General features: G+C 37.3%; 1 protein-coding gene across 5 annotated transcripts in view; it reads left to right on the forward strand.

Annotated features, from left to right (window-relative positions):
• CNTN5 (contactin 5) overlaps positions 1-22,149 on the forward strand; it is a 1,288,935-nt gene that overhangs the window by 874,959 nt on the left and 391,827 nt on the right. For all 5 annotated transcript variants that reach the window (XM_072726266.1, XM_072726270.1, XM_072726267.1 and 2 more), the window contains one exon: positions 13,178-13,273. In XM_072726266.1, coding sequence (XP_072582367.1) covers positions 13,178-13,273 — 96 coding nt within the window. The remainder of the gene's footprint in view (positions 1-13,177; positions 13,274-22,149) is intronic.

The following is a 22,149-nucleotide window of genomic DNA, read 5'->3' on the forward strand; positions in this document are numbered from 1 at the left end:
TTTGTGGTTTCCTGCCTTGTTAAGTTTCCCCATTCTCACTGGTGTGAGGTGGTATCTCATTGTGGTTTTGATTTGTATCTCCCTGATGGCAAGTGATGCAGAGCATTTTCTCATGTGCTTGTTGGCCACGTCTATGTCTTCCTCTGTGAGATTTCTGTCCATGTCTTGCCCATTTCATGACTGGATTGTTTGTTTCTTGGGTGTTGAGTTTAATAAGTTCTTGATAGATCTTGGATACCAGCCCTTTATCTGATAGGTCATTTGCAAATATCATCTCCCATTCTGTAGGTTGTCTTTCAGTTTTGTTGACTATTTCTTTTGCTGGGCAGAAGCTTTTTATCCTACCTCCCAATAGTTCATTTTTGCTTTTGATTCCTTTGCCTTTATAGATGTATCTTGCAAGAAGTTGCTGCAGTCAAGTTTAAAAAGCGTGTTGCTTGTGTTCTTCTCTAGGATTTTGATGGATTCTTGTTGCACAATTAGATCTTTCATCCATTTTGAGTTTATCTTTGTGTATGGTGTAAGAGAATGGTCTAGTTTCATTCTTCTGCATGTGGATGTCCAGTTTTCTCAGCACCATTTATTGAAGAGACTGTCTTTTTTCCAGTGAGAAATCTTTCCTGTTTTGTCAAATATTAGTCGACCATAGAGTTGAGGACCCATGTCTGGATTCTCTATTCTGTTCCATTGATCTATGTGTCTGTTTTTGTGCCAGTAGCACACTGTCTTGATGACCATAGCTTTGTAGTACAACCTGAAATCTGGCATTGTGATGCCCCGAGCTATGGTTTACTTTTTTAATATTCCCTATTAATATTCGGGGTCTTTTCTGATTCCACACAAATCTTAAGATACTTTGTTCCAACTCTCTGAAGAGAGTCCATGGTATTTTGATAGGGATTGCATTGAATGTGTAAACTGCCGTGGGTAGCATTGACATTTTCACAATATCAATTCTTCCAATCCATGAGCATGGAATATTTTTCCATCTCTTTGTGTCTTCCTCAATTTCTTTCAGAAGTGTTTTGTAGTTTTTGGGGGTATAGATCCTTTACCTTTTTGGTTAGGTTTATTCCTAGGAATCTTATGCTTTTGGGTGCAATTGTAAATGGGATTGACTCATTAATTTCTCTTTCTTCAGTTTCATTGTTAGTGTATACAAATGCCACCAATTTCTGGGCATTGATTTTGTATCCTGCCACACTGCCAAATTGCTGTATGAGTTCTAGCAATCTTGGGGTGGAGTCTTGTGGGTTTTCTATATACAGTGTCATGTCATCTGCAAAGAGGGAGAGTACTTCTTCTTTGCCAATTTGAGTGCCTTTAATTTCTTTTTATTGTCTGATTGCTGAGGTTATGACTTTTTTTTTCTTATTGGGGTTCAACTAGCCAACATATAGCATAACACTCAAATGTGGAAGAAGAGAAATGAGATGGGGCCATTTGCCTTTTGCTTGGACCCCTGCCCTCAGGGAGCAATCCAGAAGCTAGGTGGCAGGCACAGGGAAGGACTCGGGCAGTAACATAATGCCTGTTCTGGTCACCTGTCTGCGTGAAGGCTTGAAGATATGTTTCTCAGCCTCTTCCTCACCTCCTACTCGCTAACGGTTGATTTAAGTCATGAAACCAGGCAGTAGTATTCTGCACTTGCCAACCCAGTTCCTTTTGCAAGTTTGTGTTGGCACTCAAGCTAAAAAGTCATTCCTTTTTTTCCCCCTCCCTCTCTCCCACCAAAAAATAAATAAAAAGAGCCCGCAGAAGCATGGCAGGTTTGCTGACATGGAGCTCTGAGCTCTTACCACAAGAACACCGGCCCTTAGAGTGGTAAGATTATTATTCTATAAATGGAAAATTCTACTCGGTTCGCACAGCCCTGCAGTTCACATACTTTCAACGTACCTAGACTTTTCAGCTCTGAGGAGTGGGAGCCACTGTTCTCAGAAAAACTTGTGTAAGGAAGGTTGAAAACTGCCAGCTGCTGTGCCGGCTTCCCCTTGGTCAGGCCAAAGAGAGCATGGCAAGTCAGTGAGACCTTTCCTCTTCCACATCATTTTTAGCCTCTAATTTGTTTCTTATTTGTGGGGGGTTTCTTAATTGTTTGGTTTGGTTTACAAGGTGGAATTTAAAAAACAAAAGCACCAAGTGCCATTTTTTTAAGATTTTATTTATTTATTCATGAGAGACACACAGAGAGAGAGAGAGAGAGAGAGAGAGAGAGAGAGAGAAAGGCAGAGATACAGGCAGAGGGAGAAGCAGGCTTCATACAGAGAGCCTGGTGTAGGACTTGATCCCGAGTCTCCAGGATCATGCCCTGGGCTGAAGGTGGCACTAAACCGCTGAGCCAGTGGGGCTGCCCCAAGGCTAGGACTTCTAATACTACGTTGAATAGCAGTGGTGAGAGTGGAATTCTCTGTCGTGTTCTGATATTAGGGGAAAGGCTCCCAGTGTTTCCCCATTGAGAATGGTACTTGCTGTGGGCTTTTCGTAGATAGCTTTTAAGATACGGAGGAAGGTGCCCTCTGTCCCTACACTCTAAAGAGTTTTGATCAGGAATGGAAGCTGTATTTTGTCAAGTCCTTTCTTTGCATCTATTGAAAGGATCCTATGGTTCTTGTTTTTTCTCTTGTTGATATGACCTATCACATTGATTGCTTTATGAGTGTTGAACCACCATTGCATTCTGGGGATAAATCCCACTTGGTCATGGTGAATAATCTCCTTAATGCACTGTTGGATGCTATTGGCTAGTATCTTGTTGAGAATTTTTGCATCTGTGTCCATCAGAGATATTGGTCTATAATTCTCCTTCTTGGTGGGGTCTTTGTCTGGTTTTGGAATTAAGGTGATGCTGGCCTCATAGAATGAGTTTGGAAGAACTCCATCTCTTTCTATCTTTCCAAACAGCTTTAGTAGAATAGGTATGGTTTCTTCCTTAAACGTTTGATAGAATTCCCTTGGGAAGCCATCTGGCCCTGGACTTGTGTGTCTTGGGAGGTTTTTGATGACTGCTTCAATTTCCTCCCTGGTTATTGGCCTGTTCAGGTTTTCTACTTTTTGCTGTTCTAGGTTTGGTGATTTGTGGTTTTCCAGGAATGCGTCCATTTCTTCTAGATTGCCTAACTTATTGGCGTATAGCTGCTCATAATATGCTTTTAAAGTCATTTGTATTTCCTTGGTATTGGTGGTTATCCATCCTTTTTCATTCTTGAATTTATTAAATTAAGTCTTTTCTCTTTTGTTTTTAATAAGGCTGGCTAATGGTTTATCTATCTTATTAATTCTTTCAAAGAACCAACTCCTGGTTTTGTTGATCTGTTCCACAGTTCTTCTGGTCTTTATTTCATTGAGTTCTGCTCAAATCTTTATTAACTCTCTTCTTCTGCTGGGTGTAGGTTTTATTTGCTGTTCTTTCTCCAGTTCCTTTAGGTGCAAGGTTAGCTTTTGTATTTGAGTTTTTTCCAGTTTTTTGAGGGATGCTTGTATTGTGATGTATTCCCCCCCCCACCCCCAGGACTGTGTTTGCTGTATCCCAAAGACTTTGAATGGTTGTATCTTCATTCTCATTAGTTTCCAGGAATCTTTTTAATTCTTCTCTAATTTCCTGGTTGACCCTTTCATCTTTTAGCAGGATGCTCTTTAACCTCCACGTGTTAGAGTTTCTTCCAAATTTCTTCTTGATTGAGGTCTAGTTTCAAAGCATTATGGTCTGAGAATATGCAGGGGACAATCTCGATCTTTTGGTATTGGTTAAGACCTGATTTGTGACCCAGTATGTGGTCTCTTCTGGAGAGAGTTCTATGGGCACTTGAGAAGAATGTATATTCAGATCTGTTTCAATGTAAAGTTCTGTAAATATCTGTGAAATCCATCTGGTCCAGTATATCATTTAAAGCTCTTGTTTCTTTGGAGATGTTGTGCTTAGAATATCTGTCATTTACAGAAAGTGCTGTGTTAAAGTCTCCCAGGATAAGTGTATTATTATCTAAGTATGTCTTTACTTTGGTTATTAATTGATTGATATCCTTGGCAGCTCCCACATTACAGACATAAATATTCATGATTGTTAGGTCCCTCTTCATCTCTCACTACAGTCTTTGGGGTAGACTGTAATTTATCTGATATGAGGATTGCTACCCCTGCTTCTTTTGAGGACCATTTGAATGGTAAATGGTTCTCCAACCTTTCATTTTCATGCAGTAGGTGTTAGGTCTAAAATGAGTCTCTTGTAGACAGCAAATAGATGGGTCTTGCTTTTTTATCCAGTCTGAAACCCTGCATCTTTTGATGGGATCATTAAGCCCATTCACATTCAGAATTACTATTCAAAGAGATGAATTTAGTGTCATCATAACACTTATTCAGTCCCTTTTTTCGGGGTTGTTTCTTTGGAATTCCTCTTTTTTTTTTTTTTTTTTAAGAGTCCCTCTTAATATTTTTTGCGGAGCCGGTTGGTGGTCACATATTCTTTCAGTTTCTGCCTATCTTGGAAGCTCTTTATCTCTCCTTCTATTCTGAATGAGAGCCTCACTGGATAGAGTATTCTTGGCTGCATGTTCTTCTCATTTAGATTCTGAATATATCCTGCCAGCCCTTCTGGTCTGCCAGGTCTCTGTGGAGAGGTCTGCTGTGAATGTAGTATTTCTCCCCATAAGTTAAGGATCTCTTGTATCTCGCTGCTTTAAGGATCTTCTCTTTCTCTTTGGAATTTTCAAGTTTCACTATAAAATGTCTGGGTGTTGAATAGTTTTTATTGATTTTAGTGGGGGATCTCTCTATCTCCTGGCTCTGAATCCTTGTTTCCCTTCCCAAGTTAGGGAAGTTCTCAGATATGATTTGTTCAAGTACACTTTCTGATCCTCTGTCCATTTCAGCACCCTCTGGAAGCCCAATTAAACATAGATTTTTCCTTCTGAGGCTGTCATTTATTTCCCTTAATCTTTCCTCATGATCCTTTGTTTTTCTCTTTTTTCCTTAGCTTCCTTCCTGGCCATCAATTTGTCTTCTATGTCACTCACTCGTTCTTCTACCTCATTAACCCTCATCGTTAGGACCTCTAGTTTGGATTGCATCACATTTAATTGATTTTTAATTTTGACCTGATTAAATTCTGCGGTCATGAAGTCTCTTGAATCCTTTATGCTCTTTTCCAGAGTCATCAGTAGCTTTACAATTGTGCTTCTGAATTGGCATTCTGACATCGAATTGTAATCCAAATTCTGTAACTCTGTTACAGAGAGTACTATTTCTGATTGTTTCTTTTGCGTGAGTTCTTCTTTCTAGTCATTTTGCTCAGTGCAGAGTGACTAAAAACAAGGTACTAGAAAAAGGAAGGAAAAAAAGAGAATAAAAATGGACAAAAAAACCCCCAAAGAACAAAAAACAAAAACAAAAAAATCACGGAGGGGTATCCTCTGGTTCTATGTAGTATAAATCCCTTGACTTCCCCTGGAGCTTTCCAGCACTGCTCAGTCAAGAACTTGCTCTTCCCCAGTCCTTCCAGCTGGTCTTCTGGGGGAGGGGCCTGCTGAGCTGATTCTCAGGTGTGTGCGCCTGGGGTAGCTGCCCTGCCCCCTGCCAGGCTCAGTGGGAGCTGTTTATCCTGTGAGGCCCCTGTTCCCTGGCAGCCCCGACCCTCCCAGGCACAGGTGACACCAGGAGGAACAACCACACTGGCAGAGGCCAGCCTTCCAGCCCTGGAGTCAGCTCCCGCTGTAACTACTGCAGCTCCCAGTCCACACTGGCCTGGATGCTCCGGGGGGCGGCGGCACTGATCTGCACAGCTCGGGGGTGCCCGGCTGCAGGAGTGTTCTCGCTACTCTGTGCCCTCCCTGCCTTTGCCTGTCCCTGGAAAGTGCAGGATCCTGAGCTGTATCCCCCCTTGCCCTGGGATCTGGGGCCTGCGCCGCTGGATATGCACTCCCAGGAATGCACAGCCCCCTCCGCTCCGAGTCGCCGCTTGAGCTGCTCCCGAGGTCCCGCTGGGCACGCTCCAGCCCTTTACCGAGAGCTTGGTCTGAGGTGTGTGGTGTGCCCTCCCCTGGGGTGCACTTCCTCTGTTAGTGACCCCAGAACTGGGGGCTCCACTGCCCCTCCTGGGATCCTGCCAGAGTTCCCTGGGAGCGCCTTTCCCTCCCGGATGATTTTTAAAGTTCCTGCATCTCTGGAACTGGGCTTTCCTGTTCTAGAGGCTCTAGCTGCCTGGCCTTAGCCTGGCGGCTTGCAGGGGCCCCTCCCCCATTGGATTTTTTTTTATTTATTGTTTTTCCATCTTCCAACCTTGTTAGAAGGGTGAACTCTTCTCTCTGGAGCATTCCACCTGTTCTCTCTTTAAATCTCAGGCCGAATTCATAGGTTTTCAGGATGATTTAAAAGTTATCTAGGTAAGTTGGTGGGGACAGGTGACTTGGGGACCCTACTCTTCCACCATCTTGCCCCTGATTCTGGTTTTAGTTTTTGTAGAAATTCAAACTCAATTTTTGGAAGTTTAAAATTCATGATAAATTATCTGTATTCACAACACCTTTATTGTCAGAGAATTAATTGAGAACGCCTACAGCATTAACAGTCTAAAATTTACTAACACTACCTACAGGATGAATTCATAAGCAAGTGCAATTTATTTTATTTTATTTCATTATTTTATTTTATTTAAAGATTTATTTATTTGCTTGAGAGAGAGAAAGAGAGCTCGTGCAGGGGTTTGGGGGAGAGGGAGAGACAAACCCAAGCAGAACCCAGGCCACGTGTGGAGCTGAATGCAGGGCATGATCCCATGACACTGAGATCATGACTGGAATCAAAATCAAGAGTCTGATGCTTAACGACCTGAGCCACCTGGGCATTCCCTAACAAAGTACAATTTAATATAATAACTCTGATTCCCATTTCTTCTTCCAAATACACAACTCTCATATACTAAACATTGTCATTTACTCAGAACAGATTTAAGACTAGGAAATTAAAACCCAGTAGACAGATGAACTTCAACGTTTTATCATAATTATATAAGATTTATCCTGTTGAATGGTGTTGAGAAAATTGGACAGCCACATGTTGAAGAATGAAAGTGGATAATTTTCTTACACCATAGAAAAAAAATAAACTCAAAATGGATAAAATACCTAAATGTGAGACAGGAATCCCACAAAATTCTAGAGGAGAACACAGGCAGCAACTTCTTCAATCTCAGCCACAACAACTTGCTAGACACATCTCTAAAGACAAAGGAAAAAAGGCAAAAGTGAGCTATTAGGACTTCACCAAGATAAAAACCTGAACAGGAAGGGAAACTGTTGACAAAACCAAAGACAACCAACAGAATGGGAGAAGATATTTGCAAAAGACATATCAGATAAAGGGCTAGTATCCAAGATCTGTAAAGAGCTTTTAAAACTCAACATCCAAAAAACAAATAATTCAGTCAAGAAATGGGCAGAAGACATAAAAAAACATTTCTCCAAAGAAGACATACAAACGGCTAGCAGACACATGAGAAAATGCACATCACTCATAATAAAGGAAATACAGATCAAAACTACACTCAGATACCACCTCACACCAGTGAGAATGGAGAAAATTAACAATTCAGGAAACAACAAATCTTGGCAAGGATGTGGAGAAAAGGGAAGCCTCTTACACTGTTAGTGGGAATGCAAACTGGTGCAGCCACTCTGGAAAACAGTATAGATGTTCCTCAAAAAGTTAAAAATATTGCTACCTTATGGCCCAGTAGTTGCACTACTGGGCATTTATACAAAGGACACAAACAGTGATCTGAAGGGGCACCTGCACCCCAATGTTTATAGCAGCAGTGTCCACAACAGCCAAACTATGGGAAGAGTCCCAGATGTTCATCAATAGATGAATGGACAAAGAATATAAGAGAATATATAATAGAATATTACTCAGGAATCCAAAAAATGAAATCTTACCATTTCCAATGATGTTGATGGAACTAGAGAGTATTATGCTAAGCGAAATAAGTCTATCAGAGAAAGATGCTTATCAATGATTTCACTCCTATGTGGAATTAAGAAGCAAGACAGATGAACATAGGGGTAGGGAGGGAGTAATAATTTAGACAAAATCAGAGAGGGAGATAAGCCATAAGAGATTCTTAACCATAAAAAACAAATTGAAGGTTGCTGGAGGGGATGTTGGTAGGGGATGGTATAAACAGGTGATGAGCATTAAGTAGGACACATGATGTAATGAGCACTGGGTGTTATATGCGACTGACAAATTACTGAACTCTATCTCTGAAACTAGTTATACACTGTATGTTAATTAATTTAACTTAAATAAAAAATTTAAAAGCATTTATCCTTTTACTTTGACCCTTTTCCCTTATTTCTCCCTGAAAACTAACCAATCTATTGTACTTAACATAAAATCATAAGATAAATGTCCTGAATCCCATAGGTGCTTTCTCTCTCCAACATTTTAAAAATTCACCTTTCTAGGCAATGATTTTTTAAATGTTTTAGCTTGTGTGTATGTGTGCCCATGTACTATACCTACTTAAGGTGTCTTAGTGGGAGAAAAATTTTTGCTAATTTGTTTGCAAATTTGTTCAACCCAACTGTAGCACCCAGTGTGATCTTTATGAAGTCTTTCAGAAGAAATCCCTTTATAGACCTTACTAACTGTTAACATTCTTCTCCTGAGTTACTGAAAAATTTTTATCTTGCCATAACCATGAATGCTAAGACTGAAGATACAGCCTTTTATTTTGGCCCTTTTAAATGTAGAAGTAAAATTAATGGCCAACTTATAATAATTTACAAAAGTATTTGACATATTCTTAAGTGTTAATCTTAAGCTACAGGATTGATACCATACCCATCTTATCTTCACCTGGAATCTGTCACCTGGAATCTTTTGTATTATATACATATAAAATATATATACATATAAAATATATCTTTTTTAAAATTTATTTTGTTTTATTTTTTAAATAATAAATTTATTTTTTATTGGTGTTCAATTTGCCAACATACAGAATAACACCCAGTGCTCATCCCGTCAAGTGCCCCCCTCAGTGCCCGTCACCCATTCACCCCCACCCCCCACCCCCCTCCCCTTCCACCACCCCTAGTTTTTACCCAGAATTAGGAGTCTTCATGTTCTGTCTCCCTTTCTGATATTTCCTACCCATTTTTTCTCCCTTCCCTTCTATTCCCTTTCACTATTTAAAATATATCTGTATCTATCTATTATCTATCTATCATCTATCTATCTATCTATCTATCTATCATCTATCTATCTATCTATCTATCTATCTATCTATCTATCATCTATCTATCATCTATCTATCATCTATATCAAGCTGTTTCAAATCCCTTGTGGAAAAATGCAAGGAAGAAAAGGGAAGAGGGAAGGGGAAAGTAGGCATACAGAGGAAGAAAGGAGAAAAGGAAGGAAAAAAGCCAAAATATATGTGAGTGTGTGTATGTGTAGCTCACATTTAGGAGAATATCATAAAGAGCTACATGGTAACTCATAAGTATGGCTTATGACATAAGCTGAACAAGCTGAAGCTGTAATAATTTTTTGAGCTTATACACTTATTTGGTGGCACAGATTCCTCTCAGCTGGGTCTATGTACAGTTGGCCCTAGTAGATATGATTAGTTCATATAACTACATCCTTCCTTTTTTATCTCTTCTGTAACCCCAGGACCTAACATTGTGTTCAGTGTGTGTTTCTCACTGAAGAAATATTTATTAAATCAATGGATGAATGGTTTGTTTATATCTTATGAATATGTCTTAAATCCTAGATCCTAAATCTATATTCTAACTGTTGTGTAAGCTTCTCAAACACATTATTTATTATATATCAGTTTTTCTTGCATGGTTCATGTAAGATGAATAGGTGCAATAATTCTGTAAACTGCAATTCTAATTAAAGCTTTACTATCAAACTTTGCATGAGCTTCTGAACTTGGAAGAAGGTTTACAGAAAGGACAAGGCCTAGTGCCCTGTGATTCTTGATCACAGACGTTCCTTACCAGCCATTACTTATCTATTTGTCCACGTGCTGTTTTACGGGTTCAGAAAGAGGTTTATTTCATTCAGTTCATGACTTGAACTTGAAAGTCCTTATATTAAGACTTTAATTTTTACTCATTTTTCCCTTAAAATTAAGAAATAATATATCAACATGTACTTTTTATTGTACCAACAAAATAATCAAAGCTCCATCCATAAAAGTTCTTGTTTTTTTTATCTCTTTGATAGATACAATGTGTAATCTATTAAAATGTAATAAGCACTCAGAGTATGTTCTCCAATGAGTACTTCCAAAGAGACTAACTGCTTTTTATTCACAATGAGATAAAAACAACCAGCTGTATTGTCATTAAGATTATTTTGCACAGGGCAGCCCCGGTGGCTCAGTGGTTTAGCACCGCCTTCAGCCCAGGGTGTGATCCTGGAGACCCGGGATGGAGTCCCATGTCGGGCTCCCTGCGTGGAGCCTGCTTCTCCCTCTGCCTGTGTCTCTGCCTCTCTCTCTCTCTCTGTGTCTCTCATGAATAAATAAATAAAATCTTAAATTAAAAAAAGATTATTTTGCACAATTGCCATCTGCACTCCAAGAATTGTTTTCACATAAATCATTCTGCCACAGATCAATCAGAATCTTGCCTGACACAAGGACCACTTTTACACTATAGGTAATTCACTATTTTTTTCCCTTCGAGGAAAGGCTTAAATGAGAAAAGTATACTCTCTATGAAAGGTCAGTCTCCTTTTCAGTATATCTTTATATGTCTTATGAAAGAAAGAAATGATGTATTCACAATTGAAAAAAAATCACGTATCTTTGTACCGCTGGTGCTATGCCTCCTAGGAAATAATGACACAGAGAAAATTTCATGAGAAAATGGTGAATTGTACCTGTATTAACAACTGATACACAATAAAGCAATTACAACTTAGTGTTTTCTTTTAGGTCATTGTGATCTCAAAACACAGTTGGGTCATAATTATTCTATGATTTTCTTTTTTTTAAGATTTTATTTATTCATGAGAGAAGGGGGTGGGGGGAGGGCAGAGACACAGGCAGAGGGAGAAGCAGGCTCCATGCAGGGAGCCTGATGTGGGACTCGATACGAGGTCTCCAGGATCACGCCCTGGGCTGAAGGCGGCGTGAAACCCCTGAGCCACCTGTGTTGCCCCTATGATTTTCTTTCTTTTTCATGTCTAGGCCATGCCTATACTTCAGTTTCTCATATATAGAAATTAATTTAGGACCATTCTTTATTAAAATATTCTTTTTACTGTAATAGATTGATTTGAAATGTCATAATAAACATACTATAAACTTGTAGTAAATGGAATAGAAATTACATATATACTTTTCAGGAAGCATTTAGGAGATTCAGTTATAAACATTGATATCCAAATAGCATTTCAGAGTTTATAAATTCAGTGAGGATGAGAAAAGGAAAGTGAAACCATAATCCCTGAAGAGATATTAATGCAACCACTGCCTCACCATGTGGCTTCTGTGTCTAGGAGGATAGTCAAAGGAAGTCAAATTAGACATCTTACAATGCTTGTTTTCATATTAAGATCTTTTATTGGGAAAAACTAAGAGCTTTTATTGGGAAAAAGACAGCTTCTATCCCTAAGAATCAATACATAGGAATTTAAGCCATGAGTCATTCATATTTAAAAATGAGTAAACTTGATTTTTATCAGAAGTTAGTGTATATGTTCTTAAACCACCAAAAAGAAAAAAAGAAGTTGAAATAAGACAATTCTTTCTTATCTATCTAGTTTGTGAGATGTTTAACTATTTACAATGAAGCATAGAATTATATGTGAAAGTCTAAACACTTTCATCAATAGTGAACAGTTCTCTATTCATTTGACATTATGCTTTCACTTTTAGTAGTTCCTCATGATTTTGAATGTATTTAAGATTTGACTGTACATTTCAGTAAATCAGTAAATTCTTGTGCACACCTCAAAAAAAAAAAGTATAGAATCCCTCTCCAGATATTAAAGTTAGTGATTCATCTCCTTTATATAATTTCGGTGTGCTTTCTTGACTGCTTACTCTCTTCATTTGTTAGATTACTAAACATTATATTTATGGTCTACATTGTATTACCGTGAAACAGCCTATTTTAATGTGAAGTAATGAGAAGTTTCAAAAAAACCTCTTTTATAGTTGGTGAGTAATGGAGGGAAAGGCAGAGCGTTTTCAAGGTGTATTTTTCACCATGGGAACATGATTTCACAAACTAAGGATTATTTATAAAAATATTGAACTTCTACGATTTCTAGGAAACTATTCTAAAAATCATATCTTTGATCAACTTAGCCCAAGAAGGGGGGAAGGGCCATATATACTGAGCTGTGAATAGATTAATAAACAGTAATAGAAATACAAATAAAACACTTCATTTTTTATGCAACTTTATTTTTAAGAATGTATTTTCTAATTGTGTAAATGCAACATTATTTAAGAGAAGACAGTTGAACCTCAATCAATGCTATGATCCTTCATACATATAGTTGAGTATTTTGTTTACTACAATATTCCCAGAGTAATCAAAATGGATGAGTAAATTGATTTGTACAAGCCATTCCAGGCCTCTATAAAATTAAAATAACATGACTTTTTACTCACATCTATTTAAAAAGAATACTTCATTTCCTCATTATATTCAACTAGAGCACACAAGTCTCTCCAATTTGGAAAATTCATGCTTGGTTTTACACACCATTCCTAGCATGACATAATGAGGCACTAGATTGGACACCAGGTGCCTCTAACCACTTTTATTTATCTTCTCACTATGCATGAATTTGTTTTATCAATAGTAAAAAAAAATCAGTATGTTGGAAACATTATAAAGAAATAAAAGGACAATTTAATGTATTATAAATGTATTGTCTATTTTCTTCTTATACTGGCAACTTATATGAACTATAAATAGAAGCAAAGAGGGTGTAGTGCATATAATTTGAAAATTGTGGTATTTAAAATTATATGGTATGGATTTATTTTTAAGGCTCTCATGTCAATGCCTAATAAGCAAAAAAAAAAAAACTTTTTCTGCATAATGAGATCAAAGTAAGTATAAGTTATAAAATTATTAATTCTTTAAGCTTTTTTTTTTTCTTCCCCTTGCATCTAAATGCTGTGTTGTATTGACAGATCTGGGAAATTTTAGTGGACGGACAAGAAGTGCAGTCTCTGTGAGGGAAGGCCAGGGGGTTGTTTTGATGTGCTCTCCTCCGCCTCATTCACCAGGTACAGTAGGATCCCATTCTATATTGCTGCTGCTCTCTTTTTACTATATGCTCATTCTTTTAAACAGTGTATACATTCCAGGTGAAATATGCATGGGTTTTTGAAATGTGTCAGAGTACTAGTTGAGTAATTAAAGATCATCTATTCTAACTACCACTGGACAGAAGACTGCACTCCTGTGATAAGATCCTGGTATTGCCTTTCTAACTGTTGACTATTGTGGTTATGTCTCTGCCTGCCACCAGTGAGGAATATGTTGCTTGGAGCGCAAAGAATGTGATAAATGAAATACTAAAACTTCGCGAAATTTTTTGAAGTGTCAGAGTTGAGGTAACTGAATAACAAAGTGCATCTTGTTTCTGAAGATAAGCTTGAAACTGGGTTGTTTATGGTGTTGTTTCTCAGACTGGAACAAAATATACTAAGAAATAGTTTTTTTGAGTTTCAAACAAAAATATAATTTACTTATTACTTTTTGGCCACTTGAGCTCTTATCTGTAATAATCATAGTCATACTTCATGGATTTGGAGGAACAGAATAATAAGCTGTGCTCAGATTAATTATATTCCCTTTTCCCAACTCAGCTAATTATACTTCTTTTTTTTTTTTAGTTCCGTAATTTGAGATGAGTACCTCTTTGTATCATAGAATAGTTTTCCTATACTACAATTTAAGAAGGGCCAGTACCAGAGAGAGAGAGAGAGAGAGAATCAAATGTCTGAGAAATAACAAAGACCTCAGCATTAACAGGAAATAGAATTCAGGGTCTTGGCATCTCAATCAATTTTTCTTCTTTGTTTAGTGTGAGAATCATTTGCTTCTAGGTTATAATTATCAGTGTAGTAATGGGGCCCAATTTTGTTCTACCATAGATAATTCTTATCAAAAACTATCATAGGACCTCAATCAATTTTTTAAAAATTTCTCAACTTTATCTGATTCCTTTCTAATTTTTTTAACTGAAAGAAAAGTAAATTATGTTTCAACAAGAAAATATTTTTTAAAAAACATTTTGCTTTGAAACTCAAATAATAATTGCTATCAGTAATAATTCTGAGTTTTACCCACCTAACTTTTATATGTCAATTTAGTCATTCCAATCCTTCTGTGAGTAGTTTGGGGACTTTAAAGTAAACATATTTAGTCTTATGTGCTTGTGGTTTTAGATTTAGAATTTTTCAAGGCAACATGTGTTTTAACTTTTTATCGATGGATAAGACAAAACATTTTAGTAGGTTCTAGAGAATCCTGTAGCATCAATAAATGTTATGTCTAATGTTGGGTTATTATATTTGGTTTAAGGACTAATATTAGATGAATAATTGCTAGAGATTAAAAAAAAAAAGACGGAAGAGGAGGAGGACAGAGGAACCTGCTCTACAAAGGATGAAAGTGTTCACCATCAGATTCAAAGTAGTTAACATGTAGCAAAATTTCTTGAAACATAATCCATACTGAAAGGCAGTTACGACATGTGTAGAAAAGGGAAATGTGATAGATTGATACAGGAAGCAAAACTAAAGATGACACAAAGACAAATCATCTGATTGCCAAAGAAAACTATAGAAAAGATTTCTTTTTTTTTTCTTTTTTTTTTATAGAGAAGATTTCTAATGGGGAAAAATAGCATAATGAATTGCACACATGATAAGCAAGAAATAAGAATATGTATTAATAACTGATGAAATAAAAATGCTATAAAAGGGATCCCTGGGTGGCGCAGCGGTTTGGCACCTGCCTTTGGCCCAGGGCGCGATCCTGGAGACCCGGGATCGAATCCCACGTCAGGCTCCCGGTGCATGGAGCCTGCTTCTCCCTCTGCCTGTGTCTCTGCCTCTCTCTCTCTCTCTGTGACTATCATAAATAAATAAAAATTTTAAAAAAATGCTATAAAATGTGAGATCAGTAAGAATAATGCCAGATAGTTGCTACTGTATATATGTTTTAAGAAATATTAGGCTGGGGCACTTGGCTGGCTCAGTTGGTGGAATGTGTGACTCTTAACCTTGGGATCTTGAGTTTGAGCCCCACAAACTTGGGTATAGAGATTACTTAAGAAATTTTAAAAAATTTTAAAAAGAAATATTAGAGTGATTGTAAAAGTTAATAGGAGAGGTTGTATACTACTAGGTACTCATTTTGAAGTTTTATATCAAATGATCCACTCAAACATCAGTGTTAGCCCCAGAGTTTTAAGGGATATGTACAGAGCCCAAAATAACAGAAGTAACTCAGCATTCAGACCAATGTCTAACACTTATCAGATGGATAGTTTTCTCCCTATCAGCCAAATCCTGTGTATCTTTAGGTCCTTTGTTGAACATCCTTTTCCTTTCTTGCTCCAATTGAAATTTGCATATGCCCTGAAGCCATGGCTTCCCTGCAGCCCTTTAAAATTATGGCTATTTATTATCTCAAACTGTATGTGCCATTCAGAGTAACATTGGAACAGATATCCCCCTTTCTCCACATTACCTATTCTCCCTTCTTTCTCCTCACAGTCCCTTAACCTGTTCACTATAGTTCATCCTTTTTTCTGTCTACTTTAAAAAATCACTAAAATGCATCTTCACCCAGAGATGGTTTGGTCTCTTTTTTGATCATCCCAATAGCATGCAACTATACTATCCTTTCCTTCACTTGAAAACAAAACAAACCAAAGCTCATTTGACAATGTTGTCTTTCACCTGTTACCTCATTTTTCTGCTCCTTTTCATCACAAAACTCCTCAACAGTTTTGCCTGTTATACTTTATCTAACTCCAGTATTTCAATTCTATGTCTCTCTGTCCCTCTTTCTCTGCCTCTGTGTCTCCCTTTTTAAAAAGTAGATTGATTGAAGTACAATTTATATCCCAGGAAACTCACTCATTTCAAGTATAGTTTATTGAGTTTTAGTAAATTTATGACATTGTGCTACCATTACCAAAATCTAGTGCTAGAACAGTTCCATCATTTCACAAAGGTATTCCCACCCAATTTCCCCATGATTTACTTTTTTAAAAAAAAATTATTTTAATGGAATTAAATCATACAATGTTCAGTCTGTGTGTATATATATGTGGTAAGAGAGAGTGGGTATGTGTTTGGTTTCTTTTACTTAGTTTAATGTTTCTAAGGTTCATTCATATTGTGGCATTTATCAGTCATTTGTCACTTTATATTGCTGAATAGTATTCCATTGTATAGATAGAGATCCTTCTGTTTATTACTCAGTTGATGGCATTTGGATTATTTTTAGTCTTCATTCCATACAATACTTAATTGCTTATCTTTTAAACACTTACAACTGCCAAACATATATTTCCAACCAGGACTCTGGCTTGTATATCTATCTGCCTGTTTGACATTTCCAATCAGAATGGCTAATAGGCATGTCAAGCCTAACCATGTCTAAAACTGGTTATATCTTCCCCAAACCTGCAGTCTTTCCAACTCAGACAAAGGCAATTCCATCTCTTACTATTCATTAGGCCTTATGGTCATTTTTAACTTCTCACTTTCTGACATCCCACAGATAAACCATCAGCAATTTTATTGGTTCTACTCAAAACTTTATCCAAAATTTGATCATTTCTCACACCCTCTACTGTAGCTTTCTAGAATGAACTACTATCATCTCCTAGTATATAAAGAGGCCTAGGGCTTGAGTCCTTGCTCTGATGCCTATTATGACCTCAACAACTGTCTTCTTTTTGGTGGAATGAGATCATATATTGTGAAATGAGTGTATAACCTGGTACATACCAGGAATCTCAGACCCAAATTTCTGTTTCATCCACACAGTCATTTGGACCATCATAGCATACCTATTTAACTGATAGTTAATTCTGGTTTGTTCCTTATTCTTGTTTTACTTTCTTCTTTCAAATTATAATTAACATTACTTTATCAGAATTTTATTTTCTTATTTCAAGTTTTTATTTAAATTCCAGTTAGTTAACATATAGTGTAATATTAGTTTCAGGAATAGAATTTAGTGATTCATCACTTATATACAACACCCAGTGCTCATCACAACAAATGCCCTCCTTAATCCCTATCACCCATTTAACCTATCCTCCATGCACCTCCCCTCCAGCAACCCTGTTTGTTCTGTATAATTAAATAACATGGTTCTCTAAGACACCACAGAGAACATGGTTTACATTTCTTTTTTTCCTATGTTCATCTATTTCATTTCTTAAATTCCATATGAGTGAAATCATATGTTGTTTGTCTTTCTCTGACTAACTTATTTTGCTTAGCATAGTACCTTCTAGCTTCATCCATGCTATTGCAAATGGCAGGATTTCATTCTTTTTTATGGCTGAGTAGTATTCTATTGTATTCCATTCCAATATATACAACACTTCTTTTTTTTAACTTTTATTTAAAATAAATTAATTAGCATATAGTATATTATTAGTTTCAGAGGTAGAGTTTAGTGATTCATTAGTTGCATGTAACACTGAGTACTCATTACATCAAGTTCTCTCCTTAATTCCATCACCCACTTATCCCTTCCCCCACCACTCACCTCCCCTCTAGAAACCCGCAGTCTGTTTTCTATAGTTAAGAGTTTCTTGTGGTTTGTCTCCCTCTCTGATTTCATCTTATTTGGGCATAGATAAGTTTGGGCATAGATGTTTATAATTCTTAGGTCTTCTTTCATATAGACTCCTTTATTATGATATGATTATAATAACTAGGCATAATGACTACAATGATGGAAGAAGCAGGGGAATAAAGAGTGTCAGAAGATAAAATTATGGGAAAAATGAAGCTGAAAGAAAAGGAAAAGAAACATATTGGATTACAAATGTAGACTTATATCATAATAAAGGCCCCATCTTCACCTCTTGTTATAGTCTTTGGTTTAAAAATCTAGTTTGTATAATAAAAGTATGGCTACTCTGGCCTTCCATTAGTATGATGAATGTTTTTCTATCCACTCACTCTCAATCTGCAGGTGTCTTTGAGTCTAAAATGAGTCTCTTGTAAGCAACATATGGATGGGTCTTGGTATTTTTATCCATTCTGATACACAGTGTTTTTTGAATAGAGCATTTAGTCCATTTACATTCAGAATTATTCTTGATAGATATGAATTTAATTCCATTATATTACTTAAGTCATTGTTTTCTGTATTCCTTTCTAGTCAGTCTTTTTCACATTTGATTTTCTATCCCAGAGTCCCCTTTAATATTTCTTGCAGGGCTGGTTTAGTAGTCGCAAACTGTCTTATTTTTTGTTTGTCTGGGAAACTCTTTTATCTCTCTTTCTATTCTGAATGATAAGCTTGCTATATAGAGTATTCTTGGCTGCAGGTTTTTCCCACTTAGCACGTTGAATATATCATGCCCCATTCTTCTGGCCTGTCCGGATTCTGTGAAGAGATCTCCAGCTAACTTTAAGTTAAGGACTTCTTTTCTCTTGCTACTTTTAGGGTTTGTTTCCTTTATCTCTATGTTTGCAAATTTAACTAGAATATGTGTTGTGTTAGCCTGCTTTTGTTGATTTTGATGGGAGTTCTCTATGCTTCATGGATTTGGATGTCTGTTTCCTTCTCCAGATCAGGGGAAACTTTGAGTTACAATTTCCTCCAATAAACCTCCTTCCCCCTTTTCTCTCTCTTCTTCTTCTGAGATTCCTATGATACAAATGTTATTATGCTTTATGGAGTTGCTGAGTTCCCTAAGTCTACATTTTTCATCCAGTATGTTTCTTTTCCTTTCCTTTCAGCTTCATTTTTCCCATAATTTTATCTTCTACAACACTCATTTATTCCTCTGCTTCTTCCATCATTGTAGTCATTATACCTAGTCAGTCTCACATCTTAGTTATAGCATTTAAAATTTTTTTTTAGCATGACTAATTCCTAGGTTTTTATCCCTGTGGTAAGGGACTCCCTAGTGTCTGCTATGCTTTTCTCAAATCCAGCTAGTATCCTTATGATCATTGCTTTAATTTCTGGATCAAGCATATTGCTTATATCTGTTTCTATTTGGTCCCTCGCTATGGTGTTTACTTGTTCTTTCTTTTGGAATGAATTCTTCCCTCTTCGAATTTTTGTCTAGGTTTCTCTCTTCTGTGTGGTAAGAAGCCTGTTATGTTTCACACTCCAAAGATTAATGGCTTTATGAAGAAGAAGTGACAGACTGCCCAGGGTCTGGCACTTCATGGAGTATCTCTGGTATATGCTATGTGCACTCTGCTACTGTGTTTTGGCTACTCTTTCTCTTAGGTCAGGCCTCTGCAGAGCTTCTCTTTGCCTACAGTGGGGAGTATTTGGACCTTGATCAGAGTGTGGTGAGTTCTAATCAGGTGTACTCTGGTCTGCTTGTTGAAAGAGACCCATCCAGTACTATTCCCACTAGAACTAAAACTGAAGAACTCTGTGTTCAGTCAGGTCTTCTGGAAGAAGGGCTTGCTTCTCTGGTTCTTCAGCACACCTGCCCTAGAAAAGCAGCACCTGCAGAGTGCAGGGGGTTGGGTCTTGGTGTAAGGGGTTTAGGCTGTCAGTATTCACACTATACTGCTCACTGAAGCCAGCTTATGCTGAGGGGTTGTAGAGACAACTGATGCCAGCCCCTCTCTTATCCTAGAGAGAAAAGTTTGTAACCACTATGGCCTAGGAAGCCCTCCCAGAAAATTGGACAATCTTGTGTGTCCTGGGCTTCCTCAGATATCTGCCTTTATCCTGACTATATCTAGGCTATCTGACCACCTCACTGTGCAGTGCAGGTTGGCTGAGTTTTGAAACTCCAAACTTTAGGAACTTAGAATGGTGGGAACGAACACATGCTGGTCCTCTGGGGTAGGGTCTTGCCATTTTGGAACAGATGCAAGCACAAAGAGATAGATTTTAGAGTACCACACAGCCCCCCAGCGGTTTTGTCCCTGGAGAGGCAATGCCACATCTTTTAGGTGCACTCCAAGGAGGAAGGAACCATTTCTCGTAGTGTATCCCAGGGGATCCTCCGATCATTCCATCAGCTACTGGACTATCTGTCCTCCTCCACAGGAGCACTGCAGCACCCCAGCTCCACACTGGCCATGACTCAGACCTCTAAAACTCTAGTGTGCAGGCAGGCACTACTGTTCATAAAATATCACAAAAATCAACCGCTCTTGTTTTACTAGTCAGTGTCTTTGGGGAAAATGTTTTCCTTGTGTGATCTCCCATGTGCTCCTTTCTTTTTCTTACTCCTCTCTGTGACCAACATTGCTTCCCCTCTGTAGCACCCACAATCATTTTCTCCCCTAAATCATGTTTCCACATTTCTTACCTTCCATGATGTGGTCTTGTCTCTCCCTCAAGTTGTGCATCTTGTTCTGTTAGTCCTCAGATAAATTTCTTGGGTATCCAGAATAGCTTGATAGTTATCCAGCTGTGTGTAAGGGATGAGGCAAGCCCAGGGTCCTCCTACTAATCTGCCATCTTACCTCCCAAAAATTTTATCAGAATTTTATTATGTGAAATAAGTGTTGGAAGTAAAAGTTTACTAAGATTTTTCTCTAACCTAGTAGAGTCTATGTCCTTTAAAGGTACAAAATTTATTACACCTAATAGTATGTATATATTAAATTCATGCTAAATAACTGAATAAATGTGCTCATTCTATTAGTTGAGTTTTGTAGGGCTTTAGACAGTTCCTATCAACTTTCTGTTATTAGTTTATCACAACCTATATCTATTAAAGATATTTGGGTCACTCAATATCCCATTCAAATTCAAATATTACAAGATGCCTGGGTGGCTCAGTGGTTGAACACCTGCCTTCAGCCCAGGACATGATCCTAGAGTCTGGGGATCAAGTCCCACATCAGGACCCTGCATGGAGCCTGCTTCTCTCTCTGCCTGTGTTTCTGCCTCTCTCTCTGTGTCTCTCATGAATAAATAAATAAAATCTTTTTAAAAATACTCAAATTTACTATTTCAAAGTATAGCAGCTTCTATAATACAGTAGTACTACATAGAATTGTAAAAAGTTGTATGTCACAGAATATTAAAAAATATTCAGAAATAGCACAAATATCCATTTTCTTACTACCTCAAATGGATGTACAGTGCATTTTTTTGTGAATAGAAGTAAAAGCTAGGATTGACTTTTTTTAAAATAGCATTGTTTAATTCCCAAGAGAACAATATTAACTACTGTCAGTAGCATCTGTGAATGAAAATATCTTGATTGGATACTGAAATAGTTCTTCATCTATGAGAAAACATATTTTTCTAGACTGTTATGCATATCTACTTAAAATTATGTTGGTTGCCAAAATTTAAAAAAGACAGTAAAACCTTCGACACTTTAGTAATTTTGAAATTTAGGGTTATAATGTAAAATGAGTCTATCTAATGAAATAAGCCTCATAAAACCTAGAACCATACGTAGACATATTTTATGGTTTAGAAGTCATCATCATAGATACTTTTAAATAAGGAACACAGTAATTTGTGCTTTACTTTATATATGTTTTGTTCAGAGATGCCTGGGTGGCTCAGTGGTTCAGCATCTGCCTTTGGCTCAAGTCATGATCTTGGGTCCTGGGATTGAGTACCACAGGTCCCCACAGGGAGCATTTCTCCCTCTGCCTATGTCTCTGCCTCTCTCTCTCTCTCTCTCTCTCTGTGTCTCTCATGAATAAAAAATAACATCATAAATAAATAAATAAATAAATAAATAAATACATTTTGTTCATATTATGTGCATTAAGTTATCTCAGAAGCTTACATTGAAATGGGACTTCTTGTATGAAGTATTAGGCTATCGTCAAAAATATATATGAGTATACCACTCAACAATACAATAACCATATTTTCACATTTACTGTAATATGTAATCCCTGCAAAGTGTCTGATAGAGATTATTGTCATTCCTATTGTATTGATG

The sequence above is a fragment of the Vulpes vulpes genome, chromosome 11, assembly GCF_048418805.1.
Source record: "Vulpes vulpes isolate BD-2025 chromosome 11, VulVul3, whole genome shotgun sequence".
Classification (NCBI taxonomy): domain Eukaryota; kingdom Metazoa; phylum Chordata; class Mammalia; order Carnivora; family Canidae; genus Vulpes; species Vulpes vulpes.